The sequence below is a fragment of the Thalassophryne amazonica genome, chromosome 19, assembly GCF_902500255.1.
Source record: "Thalassophryne amazonica chromosome 19, fThaAma1.1, whole genome shotgun sequence".
Lineage (NCBI taxonomy): Eukaryota > Metazoa > Chordata > Actinopteri > Batrachoidiformes > Batrachoididae > Thalassophryne > Thalassophryne amazonica.
The window spans coordinates 29855073-29870343 of record NC_047121.1 but is presented as its reverse complement, the minus strand read 5'-3'; the positions used below and the strand labels follow the sequence as shown (position 1 = coordinate 29870343).

Genomic DNA, 15271 nt, shown 5'->3' with positions numbered 1-15271 from the left:
TCTTGTGTGTTTTTTTAAGAGCTGACGTAACGTGAATTTCTCCTCTGTGAGATCAATAAAGTTTATCTTATCTTACCTTATAAAAGCACTCATATGTCATGGTGAGTCCCAGCATTGTTACTCTTACCAGTTAGACATCCTAATCTTTGTAATGACACCAAATTTATAGGGTTGGTTGTGGTTGTGTGTGTGTGTGTGTGTGTGTGTGGGGGGGGGGGGGGGGTGTACACGCGGATGGTCTAATACTATTTGTTGACGCCAACCTGTGGATGGGGGCCCACTTTTCTCCGAAGTCCGCGGCCCATAGCTGCATGCACACTCATCCGCTAACACGGAAAACTATCTGAGGCTGTAAAAAAAGAGGCAAAAAAACAAAACAAAACAAAACAAAAAAAAAACACTAGTCCTGAAGATTCTGCAGGTTTTTTTTTTCTTGCCATAAACTGTATATTTATGGGTTTTCGCGAACACAAACTTGGATCGCATTCACGTCAAAGGACACACGCACGCGCAGAGGTGCAACAGCTCGCGCGCCATCGCAGCGTTTCTATGCACGTGCCGTCAGTGCAGACACAGAGGTTGTAAACATGGCGGCGGACGGGATGGTGCTCACTAACCACGACCATCAGACCCGAGTGGGCATTCTGACGGGTAAGGGCCGCGTTTGACAAAAAAAAAAAAAAAAAAACTACGCCAAATCCCCAACTCTGTGCCGTTTGTCCGTTGGCTGTCCGTGTGTGTCGGTGTCACGGTACGAGCTGTCTACGCTGCAGCGCTAGCTTAGCGTTAGCCAGCGTGCTAACCGGTTCCATTAATGTTAGCAGGGCGCAGCTCGACAAGCCCGCACAAATGTGCGTTTAGCTTCTAAACCGCGCTGGTGGCGATGTTTAATCGGAGCTTTGCACGGTGTTTGTTTTCACGTAGGCGTTAGCTCTCGTGTTTATTGTTCTACTTATAAATCCGCACGGCAATACAGTGAGACGTTTTAATATCCGTCGTGTGACCGCAGGGGGACGGAACTTCCGGTGAAGCCTTTCAAAAGTAGGCAGTTATTTTTAGCAGATGTTTGGCGAGTCGCTCTGAAGTAAAATTGGCGCCTTAATTTTGAAAGGAGGGTCGTCGGGTTTCTGATCTTTTGTTGCTGTCTTGACGTAAAATAACGTTACATTTCTAGCCGTGTAGCGTTACCTACATCAGCTGCATTATTCATATCTCCTTGCAGTGCTGATGTTTCGGACGCAGTCAGTGGTTTTTGCGTGTTTTGGGGGAATTGTTCGACCGCTGTGTTTGATTTTAGGCAAATGGTCTTTTTTATTAGTAGTATTTTAACAGACTGACTGGCACCTCGTTACATATAAATCACACTGTTAATTCAGCACCACGGTGAAATGAATAGTATTGTAGCTAAACTTATTAGCCTGTGAGTCGTGCAGAGGAGGACTGGGACCAGTCCGCGGTGTAGGACAGCCTCCAGTTGTCATCGCAGGGAGAGACGTGAGGATCATGCTAAGAGGATGCCAGCGAGCAGCTGCCTGCAAAATCTCAGGGTTTTGATGAACTAGCTTATGCGCTAACAGCTGCTAACCCTGCTGTCCAGCCAGCTGACTGCACGACCTTTCATAACGTGTTCCCATGCCATGCTGATTAAATCCACAAATCATGATGCCAGTTTTTAAAACATCAAAGACGAGAAACAGGGGCGCATCTGCGCTGAAGAGAATGTGTTTATGCGTCTAAAGATGCTGTTTTTTTAATATGTGCGTGCAGTAGATTTGGCAGAATTGTTTGCACTCTTAATTACAGTAATAATCCAAATCTGAAGGGTGCTTTTTCATCATCAGATGAGTCCAGATTGTAACATGTTAGAGCAGTCTGTCAGAATTAATTTGATTAAAGTAATTCCGAAATGGGTGACTGTGTGTTGCAAAGGGCCAACAGGATGTTTAGATAAGATAAAACTTTATTGATCTCACAAAGGAGAAATTCACGTTACATCAGCTCTTAAAAAAAAAACCACACAGATGGGTGCAAGTAGAGGAAAATGTTCATCAAACAGCGTGTGCAAAGATAAGCAATAGTAATAATACTTGTAACAGTACAAGACATAAGAAAATGGATGGATATATATATATATATATATATATATACACATTAGTGCAGGGATTTGTAAACGAGTTGCTATTGCACATGATTTGTGGACATATTATTGCATGTGGTTATTTCACAGTGTTATTGTACAGGTTGACAGCGGCATGGAGGAACGACCTGCGGTATCGTTCCTTCTTGCACTGAGGGTGCCTCAGCCTGTCACTGAACGAGCTGTTCAGCTCCACTACAGTCCGGTGCAGAGGGTGAGAGGAGTTGTTCATGATGGATTTGAACTTGGTTAACACCCTCCTCTCAGCCACCTCCTCCAGAGAGTCCATGGACCAGCCCAGGACAGAGCTGGACTTCCTGACCAGCTTATTCAGTCTCTTTCTCTCCCGCTCTGTGCTGCCCAGGGCCCAACATACGACAGCATAGAGGAGAGCAGAGGCTATAAGAGAGTCGTAGAAGGTCTTTGGTTTATTGTGGGTGATCACCTCAGCAGGTGATTTCAGAATGTTCCTCAGATCAACTCAAAGCAGTGTTGATCACGCAACTCACCTGCTTCTTAAAGCTGCAAGCGCTTCTCAAATTTCACAAAACTGACAACATTTAGTTTCTACCAAAATCCAAGCTTCATAATGTATTGTATTTCTTCAATTTTGTAACATGTTGGAAAATTACAGCTCATTTTATTAACAAGATCATACTTACCTGGGGGAAATTCCATAGTGAATATTATAATCTTTTCCTTCTAACGGTGTGTATAGGAGAATGTGGGAGGTTTTGAGTTTACCTTTGAACTGATACACTTATGTGATGTGCGTGATATCTTGCAAATCACCTCGGAGGTGCTATCTGGTTTCAAAAACAGCACTTTTAGACTTGCTAACAAACTAAAATATATGTGAAACATTTTAGTTTTATACAGAAATAAGATATTTTTGAGCAATTTCTGCCATCTTGGTTTATTTTGCTCAAGCAAGCAGCCAGTTGATGTCGTTCTGCCTGTCTTTACTCTGATTGGCTGTTGCTGTGTGCTAGGGATGTCCCAATCAGGTTTTTTTTGGCCCTGATCCGATTCCGAGTCATCTGATTTTGAGTGTCTGCCGATACCGAGTCCTGAGCCGATACTTTAAAAAACTGAATGAACAATGAACAAATGCTAAATATATAATAATTTCATTTTAATCACCTTATTTTATTATCACTTAAACAGTGCACTTCTCCTTGAGGTAGCTTAAACAATCAAGTAATAATCTACCAGACTTTAAAAATGTAAAAATTTCCATGTTATTTGTCTAAAAATACACTCAACAAAAATATAAATGCAACACTTTTGGTTTTGCTCCCATTTTGTATGAGATGAACTCAAAGATCTAAAACTTTTTCCACATACACAATATCACCATTTCCCTCAAATATTGTTCACAAACCAGTCTAAATCTGTGATAGTGAGCACTTCTCCTTTGCTGAGATAATCCATCCCACCTCACAGGTGTGCCATATCAAGATGCTGATTAGACACCATGATTAGTGCACAGGTGTGCCTTAGACTGTCCACAATAAAAGGCCACTCTGAAAGGTGCAGTTTTGTTTTATTGGGGGGGGATACCAGTCAGTATCTGGTGTGACCACCATTTGCCTCATGCAGTGCAACACATCTCCTTCGCATAGAGTTGATCAGGTTGTCAATTGTGGCCTGTGGAATGTTGGTCCACTCTTCAATGGCTGTGCAAAGTTGCTGGATATTGGCAGGAACTGGTACACGCTGTCGTATACGCCGGTCCAGAGCATCCCAAACATGTTCAATGGGTGACATGTCCGGTGAATATGCCGGCCATGCAAGAACTGGGACATTTTCAGCTTCCAAGAATTGTGTACAGATCCTTGCAACATGGGGCCGTGCATTATCCTGCTGCAAGTATCTCTGTGCATTCAAAATGCCATCAATAAAATGCACCTGTGTTCTTCGTCCATAACAGACGCCTGCCCATACCATAACCCCACCGCCACCATGGGCCACTCGATCCACAACATTGACATCAGAAAACCGCTCACCCACACGACGCCACACACGCTGTCTGCCATCTGCCCTGGACAGTGTGAACCGGGATTCATCCATGAAGAGAACACCTCTCCAACGTGCCAAACGCCAGCGAATGTGAGCATTTGCCCACTCAAGTCAGTTATGACGACGAACTGGAGTCAGGTCGAGACCCCGATGAGGACGACGAGCATGCAGATGAACTTCCCTGAGACGGTTTCTGACAGCTTGTGCAGAAATTCTTTGGTTATGCAAACCGATTGGTTCAGCAGCTGTCCGAGTGGCTGGTCTCAGACGATCTTGGAGGTGAACATGCTGGATGTGGAGGTCCTGGGCTGGTGTGGTTACACGTGTTCTGCGGTTATGAGGCTGGTTGGATGTACTGCCAAATTCTCTGAAACGCCTTTCGAGACGGCTTATTGTAGAGAAATGAACATTCGATACACGAGCAACAGCTCTGGTTGACATTCCTGCTGTCAGCATGCCAATTGCACGCTCCCTCATATCTTGCGACATCTGCGGCATTGTGCTGTGTGATAAAACTGCACCTTTCAGAGTGGCATTTTATTGTGGGCAATCTAAGGCACACCTGTGCACTAATCATGGTGTCTAATCAGCATCTTGATATGGCACACCTGTGAGGTGGGATGGATTATCTCAGCAAAGGAGAAGTGCTCACTATCACAGATTTAGACTGGTTTGTGAACAATATTTGAGGGAAATGGTGATATTGTGTATGTGGAAAAAGATTTACATCTTTGAGTTCATCTCATACAAAATGGGAGCAAAACCAAAAGTGTTGCGTTTATATTTTTGTTGAGTGTAAATGTCCAAGGTTCCGTATGTTAAACAAGAAATTATCTAATCTGAAATAACAGGTGGTTTTAATTTATAGATGAAAGGTTTCTAAAGAACCATTTATTGATTTAGCTATTTTAATTACAAGTGTTCTAAACTTTTTTTAAACAGTAATCAGAAATTTTGAGGTAACAACAACAAAAAACATTTCCAAGGATTTTTCTTCAGACACGTGGTTTCTGTACTGATCTGTGGTTCAAATCCCCACCTGACTGGAAAATCACTAAGGGCCCTTGGGTAAGGTCTTTAATCCCCTATTGCTCCCGGTGTGTAGTGAGCGCCTTGTATGGCAGCACCCTGACATCACGGTGAATGTGAGGCATAATTGTAAAGCGCTTTGAGCGTCTGATGCAGATGGAAAAGCAAATGCAGTCCATTTACCATTTGTACAGATCAGTGGCTTCTGCCACTAGTCTTTGTGTTTTGGCCCGACGCATTGTTCCTATTGGACAGTGCGAAGCTACATCACACCTCAGAGCGTCGAAAGTTCAAAAGTCAACTTGAAAAGTAAAAGAAAAAAAAAAAACAACTTACATTTGTGTCCTGACAGTCCTCAGTGTACCCCTCTGATACTTTATCAGTGTTCAAGAAGTTTAGAGCAGCGCCGTGAACGTGAATGAATACGGAAGCTCTTTAAGACGCGCTCCTAAATGTGATGAATGTGCACGTTGCACGTGCGCACATCATCGTTCACTCCGTTTTGCAGACAAACGATCACAGGACACTTTGTTTTTTTCTTTTTGTTAATCAGATGACAGCTCATCGTCCAGAGGAATTGGTCAGCACCGGGTCCTGCTGCGCACGGAAGGATGACTGAGCAAGAGTTTCGGTGGGAAAGTGTCCATCATCCTCTTGTCATTCCATCGAGGCGTCAGGCTGAGAGCGTAAACACACCAACAGCAGCTCTGTGAAAGAAACTTTGCGCGCGTAACTCCCCCCACCTCTGTCCGGGTTACAATTCCATCTCTTCTTCCCAAATTCCTGCGCAACTCTTGTTCCCTTTTCTCCTCTGGAATCGGTTTCAGCCGCACGCATGTGCGAGAATGTCCGGTTGAACTTATGTTTTTTCTTTTGTTCAATAAAAAAAAAAAAAAAAAAAAAAGATATATTGGGTTGAACTTTGACCGCGTCAGCCTGCCGACAAGCGGCAATGTGCGCTCCCGTCAGAAGCGTCGCATCAAAAGCTGAGCTAAAACGACGCTTCTGACGCCTCTAAAAAGCAACGCGTCTGACGCTTCCGACGCGCGAAAGGCCCATTAATTTGCAATAATGAGCTTGAAATAGCGCTGATCAAAATAATGAGGATAAAATCTATATCGGATTCCTGATCGGGATGCAACGTCCGATTTCGATCAAGTCTGAAACCACGTGATGGGGCCCGATTTCCAATCACGTGATCGGATCGGGACATCCCTACTGTGTGCTTCTCAGCATCCTGGGCACAAGTCGGCGGAAGCCCCTATGTGATCCAACATCGCTACTACATGTAGGTCCTGGCTGTCTGATTGTTTGAAATTCTTGCCTTCAGGGGCAGAAATTCTATTTTTTTTTTTTCAGACAGTGCGAATTTTGATCATACTGGCAATATATTATGAAACCAGTATTTAAATGCTATGGAATAAAATTATAGTGGTACTGAAGAAAATTCTTAGGACTTAATTTAAAAAAAACAACAAAAAAAACAGACTGTATATCTTTTAATACATGCGGCTACAGTTGTGAACATAAGTTTACATATACTTTGACTTAAAACCTTTCAGTTTTGTCTGACTGTCCATATTCCATCAATTCCATCATTGATCAAACTGAATGTGGTAAATCAGTTAGAATGTCTGCTGTATTTTTATATGTATTTAAAAATCCTACAGGATAACACAAGATTTCTTCAATATGACATTTTCAGTGGGTCAATGACTTACACAAAGATGAATGCCCCTTTGAAATGGGGCATGTAATGATTCATTTATAAGATGTAATGATTCATTCAGTCAACTCAAACTTCTATATAGTTCTGAGTTCGCAATGCGTTTTTTTTTTTTTTTTTTTTTTAAATGAGCTGCAGATAAATTATGGCTGAAAAATGTTTCTTTATTTCGCTCAACTGAAAAAAGTGTGTCCTCTTCCTATAAGTGCAAATGACAATTAGATTAGTTTAAATATTGTTTTGGCTTCTCCCATTAGGGGTCTCCACAGCATATCAGTCATTTCCATCTCCACCCAAAAATTGGATGTTTTAAAACAAATCCTGTCTCATGATTTTTTTTTTTTTTTTTTAATAGAAAGAGCTGGCTGAAAAAAAATATTCATTTGTATGTGTCTTCTTCTTAAGTGTAAGTGAAAATTGTATTTTACTTGAAATAACAAAAATGAAAGTTGGATTATTGACATAAATTCCTGATCAGAATAACTACACTAAAAATGCTTGTCATCTGATGGTTAATAAACACTTTATTCCCTTTGATCACTTTCAGCGAAGAGAGTCAGACTCAGAAGAGCTGCTGTGGTCCCAAATGATGTATGCACAGTGAAAACAGGTGGACCAATTTTTAGGTGGAGACCGTTCGGTCTCTGACACTGGTCAAGAGGGAATGAATTGTTCATTAGTTTACACTTGTGGATTAGACGTGAGTATTGCTCTAAAATATTGTCTGCATCACCCACCCGCACTGTGGTGGAATTCAGTGCTGCTTAAGCCACGGGTTGCTATTGAAGTGGATGGCTGCTAACCATAGATGGCTCAAGATAAACCACATGGCCCAGATTAGAATGGTTGAAAATGGGGGGGGAAAAAAAAGGCAAAGTGCTTTTTGGAAGTACAACCCCTGGCAAAAATTATGGAATCACCGGCCTCGGAGGATGTTCATTCAGTTGTTTAATTTTGTAGAAAAAAAAGCAGATCACAGACATGACACAAAACTAAAGTCATTTCGAATGGCAACTTTCTGGCTTTAAGAAACACTATAAGAAATCAAGAAAAAAGATTGTGGCAGTCAGTAATGGTTACTTTTTTAGACCAAGCAGAGGAAAACAAATATGGAACCACTCAATTCTGAGGAAAAAATTATGGAATCACCCTGTAAATTTTCATCCCCAAAACTAACACCTGCATCATATCAGATCTGCTCGTTAGTCTGCATCTAAAAAGGAGTGATCACACCTTGGAGAGCTGTTGCACCAAGTGGACTGACATGAATCATGGCTCCAACACGAGATATCTCAATTGAAACAAAGGAGAGGATTATCAAACTCTTAAAAGAGAGTAAATCATCATGCAATGCTGCAAAAGATGTTGGTTGTTCACAGTCAGCTGTGTCTAAACTCTGGACCAAACAACATGAGAAGGTTGTTAAAGGCAAACATACTGGTAGACCAAGGAAGTCATCAAAGCGTCAAGACAGAAAACTTAAAGCAATATGTCTCAAAAATCGAAAAATGCACAACAAAACAAATGAGGAATGAATGGGAGGAAACTGGAGTCAACGTCTGTGACCGAACTGTAAGAAACCGCCTAATGGAAATGGGATTTACATACAGAAAAGCTAAACAAAAGCCATCATTAACACCTAAACAGAAAAAAAACAAGGTTACAATGGGCTAAGGAAAAGCAATCGTGGACTGTGGATGACTGGATGAAAGTCATATTCAGTGATGAATCTCGAATCTGCATTGGGCAAGGTGATGATGCTGGAACTTTTGTTTGGTGCCGTTCCAATGAGATTTATAAAGATGACTGCCTGAAGAGAACATGTAAATTTCCACAGTCATTGATGATATGGGGTTGCATGTCAGGTAAAGGCACTGGGGAGATGGCTGTCATTACATCATCAATAAATGCACAAGTTTATGTTGATATTTTGGACAATTGAAAGGATGTTTGGGGATGATGAAATCATTTTTCAAGATGATAATGCATCTTGCCATAGAGCAAAAACTGCGAAAACATTCCTTGCAAGAAGACACGTAGGGTCAATGTCATGGCACAGGGTCAGTGTCAACGAGCAGATCTGATTTGATGCAGGTGTTAGTTTTGAGGATGAAAATTTACAGGGTGATTCCATAATTTTTTCCTCAGAATTGAGTGATTCCATATTTTTTTCCTCTGCTTGGTCTAAAAAAGTAACCGTTACTGACTGCCATAATATTTTTTTCTTGATTTCTTAGTGTTTCTTAAAGCCAGAAAGTTGCCATTTGAAATGACTTTAGTTTTGTGTCATGTCTGTGATCTGCTTTTTTTCTACAACATTAAACAACTGAATGAACATCCTCCGAGGCCGGTGATTCCATATTTTTTGCCAGGGGTTGTACTTTGCATACAAGGCAAACAGCCAGTGAAAACTTAAGGGTGTCGATAAATATTGCTACAGGGTGGTGGCAACAAAGTCGAGTAGCACAACAAACTTGAAGTATTTTAATGACTGACACTCACTCTTGTTGAGGAATTTCAGGAGGTCAGTAAAGCTCCCATTTTGTGCTGTGGGCTTTTTCCTTTTTAATTTTTTAATTTTCTGACCACACACGTAGCCAAAATACTTTTAACTGTCATTAAATTCCAATCATAAAGTGCTCCGATTGCTCTACTTCCAGTTCACAGAAGATGATGAACCAGTGCTTCTTGGCACCATGGAGTTAGAGACAGCCAGCTGTGACGCATCATTGTTGTTCAGAAAAATGAAAGCTGGCCAGAGGGGGAAAAAAAAAAAAAGAAGTCACAGAGCAGTGTTGGATATAACATGAATGAACAAAGTCTTGTTTAATTGGGCAGCGCAGTCTTGTTTGAGGGTGGACACTAAAGGGGTAAAATATTACGCAATAATCCTACATCTGGGGATAACCCTTGTATGACCCCATCATAAACATGGCATTTTCTGAGTTTTTGGGCAAATTACACGGCAAAAAAGTGAAAAAGTGATGATGTGGTGGAAAGCAGACGTGTTACGGTTTGTTTATGACATGGAGCTCAAATGTGGAGGTGGTTGTACAGGCGAGAGATTGCAGCTACTTTGTCAAGGTGTGTAGGCTAACATTTACTGACACAACCTCGCTCATTTGCCTTCTCTACCCTTCTCCACTGTACATTTCGCAACTGCTGCGGTGATTGCAGCCGAAAACAAAACAGTACCCCATCTTTCCATGTGAAGTGATGCTGTGTTTGTGTTGTGCAATGGCAGGCGTTCCCTGGAAGTGGTGAAATCCCGCGGTATCACGCAGAGGTTCAGACGAGACTGTGCTGCTCCATTGTTGTTTGGTGTTGAAGCTGTGACTCCCAGGTCTGCTAAAAGCTTCATACTTGAAGTGTCATACTCGTCCTATGCTCAAGATGGTTTGGAAAATCTACGTTGAGAACTTCCAAGTTCTGAAATTTGTGCATTTTATGAATTACAGTCTGCAGTGCAAAAATATATTTGGAGGTGTTTGTCCGTATATGTTGGTAGATGTCAAAATTTGTCTGACATCTGGAATCTTCTGTTGAAAGCTGTGAGTGCTAATCCTGACAAGAACAGGGAGTTTATGTGAAGTATCAGCTGACTAGAGAAAAACTGCAAAAACTGTTCTCCTTCCATGAGAGGAACAGCTTTTACTCCCTTTGAATCTGTGTGGACACACACACACACACACACACACACACACACACACACAAAGTAGTGCTCTTTGGCAAGATGGAAAATTAAACTCACTGCCTGGTGATCTGTTATGTTGCCACATCAAATGCTGGGCAGTGTCTCCCCTATATAATAATACAGACCAGATGACCTGTTTATTAAAAAAATTAAATTCTAGCCTTGTGGTCCACCAAGCCTACAAAAAGCCCTGCCAGGGTAGACTATATATATATATATATATATATATATATATATATATATATATATATATATATATATATATATATATATATATATATATATATATATATATATATATATATATATATATATATATATATATATATATATATATATATATATATATATATTTTTTTTTAATAATGCCAATGAAAAATTACAAAATAATGAGGGCTATGGGTTTTAAAATATCTAAGTGGAATTGTTTAACCCTCTGGGGCTGACGCCGTCATATACGATGGCTAAGACCAAGCTTTACTAAATTATAAATAACTTTTGAATGACATAAGATAGAAACTTACTTCTTTTTTTTTTTTGCTGAAAAGTTAACTCCGCGGACTTTCGAGCCAGCCATCGTCCATCTTTGTAGTCCTCATAGAAGCTGTGTGATGACGTGCGCAATGTGAGTGTCCAATCGGAATTGGTAAATCCAATCGTAGGGCAGATTTACCTCACGTGAAAAGCCAAAGATTGTTTTCAGAAGTGATATGTTACTAGTTGGCCCATTTGAATAGCCCCCTGGGTGCTCCAATGAGTACATACTATTAGTACATACTCAGTGTGCCCTGCGCCATTATGCACAGCGATCAGTGAAAGCAGGAGCAAACGGAGAGCTTCTGATGACAATCTCACATGCTCAAACAAAGAGTGTGTAACTATCAGGATTGCTCAACTAGTTTGCATGTGAATGTTACTGGATAACTCTGTTGCTTTTTCTGCGTAAAGCACTGTTTACCATATCAATGGACAACAAAACGCATAGACTATTTTGTATATATTGTTCAAAATATGCATTTGTGTTTTGAACCTTTCTGTTGTGCAGACTTTCACACAAGACCTCAAATTACCTTTATAAAGTGTCAAAACAGTTGTTTATTATAGTTTGCTGTGTGTTTTGAATAAATGTGTGTGGAAAATTATTTTTCGCTTTGTTTTTTTTCCTTGCCTATTTTTGATTGTAAACCTTTTACACTTATAAAACACAACAAAAACATATATATTCTGAAAGCACAGGTTGTCCTGAGAAAAAAGAGACATAAAGCTTGATTGTGGGATGCAGGGAGAGCTGTTAACAGCAATAATAAAACATTTATGCCAGGCGAGTGAACTATCCAAAAAAATGCCCTGGGACCCCCAGAGGGTTAACTTTGTGTTTAATTATTGGTATCGCTTTAATTTCTAACTGGATTTGGTCTTCATTGATTTAAAAAAAAAAAAAAGTAAATTCTAATCAAATATTCTGCTTACACAGGCAGATTTAATTCATTCTTTGTCAGTAGACATTTCTCTGAAATGTAACAAACCTGGGAGCATGTGCTGGTAAAGCCCTTTTCACACCGGGCCAACGTAGAGTTGCGTAATGCGGTGTACTGACTCATGCAGCCCTACGCCAAGTTTATGCAGCCCTATGTGGCAATAAGCTGAGGGATGCAAAGGGGTCTGCAAAATGGATGCACAAAATTAAGCATGTTTAAATTTTTTCACGGACTTTCGGCATAGAGCACTGGATGCAGTGCTCTACGCAAGTCTACACAACACTTCACTACTGCATGCAAGTCTATGCAACACTGCGCTACTGTACACCATGCCTCCGCAATTGTACACAACCCTATGCCAGTCCAGCGAAAAATCCGTTTAGGTCTTTTTGTCCGTACATAGACTGCATTGCTAGATTTTATTCGTCCCGCTGGACTCTGCTGAATTTTGCTGGTAGTGAAGCTTCCAAACCATGGAAGAAGAGGACGCAGCCAAGCTTCCACCTGAAAGGAGCTTAACGCGCTTCACCGCATCCATGGCACCAGGAACCGTTCTGGATGCCACCACCAAAGAAGACAACCGGTCCATCCCCACATCTTTAAAACAACCATCCCCAAAATCTCTTGTTTTAGAGAAAAAAATACATGAGTGATGTTGATGTGCTCTTGACAGCAGTTTACTTCTGTCAGTTATTTATATTTTGACTTGAATTTATTTATGGGTGTTGATGTATTGAATACAAAAATAATCTAGTAATGAGTTCAAACACTGATTAAGTTATCACAGTGGAATACTGTATTTTACCAATGTGGTCATGTTCTGTGTCAGTGGTAATGAAAGAAAAAAGAAGCCAGGACAGATGCTTGTCAGCTGTGAAGCGGTCATGTGAATTAAATATATAAATCTAAGTTTCTCCACTTGTTGACGTCTGTTATGAGCTGTACAATTTCTACTGAAACTGATTTGTCACACTACACACAAAATCATGTTAAACACAATAGTCTAATTTCCTGATCATGCGACTTGGCTCATGATGCATTCCTCTGTTTCTCAGTTGTTAATTTCGTAAACGTGTCTGCTATATAGTATTTGTAAAGTTATAAAAATATTCCCAGATAATATTCAGAGAACTCTTAGTTTCTTCAATAAATCAGAATGATGTACATAATTTTTGAGAGAAAATGTAGCTCCATTGATGAAGGTACAAAATGAAAACAAACTAGCTGCAGCTGAGAGCTGATTAATGTTTGGTGATCCAGATCTGTGCTGCGCTTCACTGTTTGAGCAATACAGTAAAGTCTGGCCGTTTTTGCCCAATAATGATGTATGCACTCTCATACCTCCCTGAGTGCCCTTTTGGTATGAGTAGATATGACCTGATATTACTCGAAGAACACATCTTGTATTTATAAGTGGAGTTAAAAATGTAGATCATAGTGCACAAACCTGCAGCACCTACAGACTGGACTGTAAGATAATGATGTCTTGGAAGTCTGTACCAAGTTGCAGAATGTCTGTAGTTGCTTTAGAAGGTTTAAAATATCACTGACTATAACATGTAAACTGATATTACTGTTGTAATTATATTAATTCTAGATTAATTTTTCATTTTGGACCTCTTTCAGTTTTCTCCTTGTGAGAATTGAGCTTAGTTAAAATACAGAATATTTCTGATCATTTTTCAGTATTTTTTTTGGTAATTTTCGTACGTACGAGGGCTGTCAATAAAGTAACGGTCCTTTTTATTTTTTTCAAAAACTATATGGATTTCATTCATATGTTTTTACGTCAGACATGCTTGCACCCTCGTGCGCATGCGTGAGTTTTTCCACGCCTGTCGGTGACGTCATTCGCCTGTGAGCCCTCCTTGTGGGAGGAGTCGTCCAGCCCCTCGTCGGAATTCCTTTGTCTGAGAAGTTGCTGAGAGACTGGCGCGTTGTTTGATCAAAATTTTTTCTAAACCTGTGAGACACATCGAAGTGGACACGGTTCGAAAAATTAAGCTGGTTTTCAGTGAAAATTTTAACGGCTGATGAGAGATTTTGAGGTGAGACTGTCGCTTTAAGGACTTTTCACGGTGCGAGACGTCGCGCAGCGCTCTCAGGCGGCGTCATCAGCCTGTTCAAGTTGAAAACCTCCACATTTCAGGTTCTATTGATCCAGGACGTCGTGAGAGAACAGAGAAGTTTCAGAAGAAGTCGGTTTCAGCATTTTATCCGGATATTCCACTGTTAAAGGAGATTTTTTTAATGAAAGACGTGCGGACGGGTCCGCGCGTCGGGACGCAGCCGCCGCGACGCTCCGCCACAGGAAAAACACCTCTGTTGAAAGCCTTAAGGACAAGTTGGAACATGTCCTGCCTGTTAAACAATTTCTCATATACTCACTCCACTGAAAGCCATCAAAAGCCACCTGGATTTTACAAATGGTTATCAACATGGAGGTGTTTTTCCTGTGCCGCCGCACAGCGGCGGCTGCGTCCCGACGCACGGACCACAAGGAGTGCTCACAGGTGAATGACGTCACCGACAGGCGTGGAAAAACTCACGCATGCGCACGAGGGTTCAAGCATGTCTGACGTAAAAACATATGAATGAAATCCATATAGTTTTTGAAAAAAATAAAAAGGACCGTTACTTTATTGACAGCCCTCGTACGGTATTTTGGTTAATAAAAAGTGACAAGTTTCAGTTCCAAGATTCAAATGTTCATTGAAGACCATTATTGCTCTTTGAATACCAATATGTTGATTAAAAATTTCTTCTTTCTTCAGTCAGTGACAGTTGTTTTAAGAACTTGGCGGAGGACAGGAGTGGAGTCAACCTGAAAGATCTGGTCCATGATCCTTCGCTGTGAGTCCATCTATACACAGATATTTACACAAATATAATGTATTCATATACCGTGCATCTGGAAAGTATTCACAGTTGTTTTGTTATGTTACACTCTTATTCCAAAATGGAGTAAATTCATTTTTTTCCCCTCAATATTTTACTCTGTCCCATAATGACATGAAAAGTTATTATTATTTTGAAATTTTGCAAATTTATTAAAAAAAATAAGAAGTTACATGAACATAAGTATTCACACACTTTGCTCAGTACTTTGTTTATGCACATTGGGGTGCAGTTACAGCCTCAAGTTAGCCTATGCCTGGGCTATTGATTTTATTGATAAATTTGAG

The 15271-nt window shown here is 40.6% G+C and overlaps 1 protein-coding gene across 2 annotated transcripts in view; it reads left to right on the top strand.

Moving 5' to 3' along the window:
• The first annotated feature begins 439 nt into the window (after positions 1–439).
• LOC117531746 (gephyrin-like) overlaps positions 440–15271 on the top strand; it is a 73921-nt gene continuing 59089 nt past the window's right edge. The window contains exons 1-2 of one of the 2 annotated variants that reach the window (XM_034194866.1): positions 440–651; positions 14861–14939. In XM_034194866.1, the coding sequence (XP_034050757.1) occupies positions 588–651; positions 14861–14939 (143 nt within the window). In that variant the 5' untranslated portion in view covers positions 440–587. The remainder of the gene's footprint in view (positions 652–14860; positions 14940–15271) is intronic. The other variant, XM_034194867.1, reaches the window with a different exon arrangement.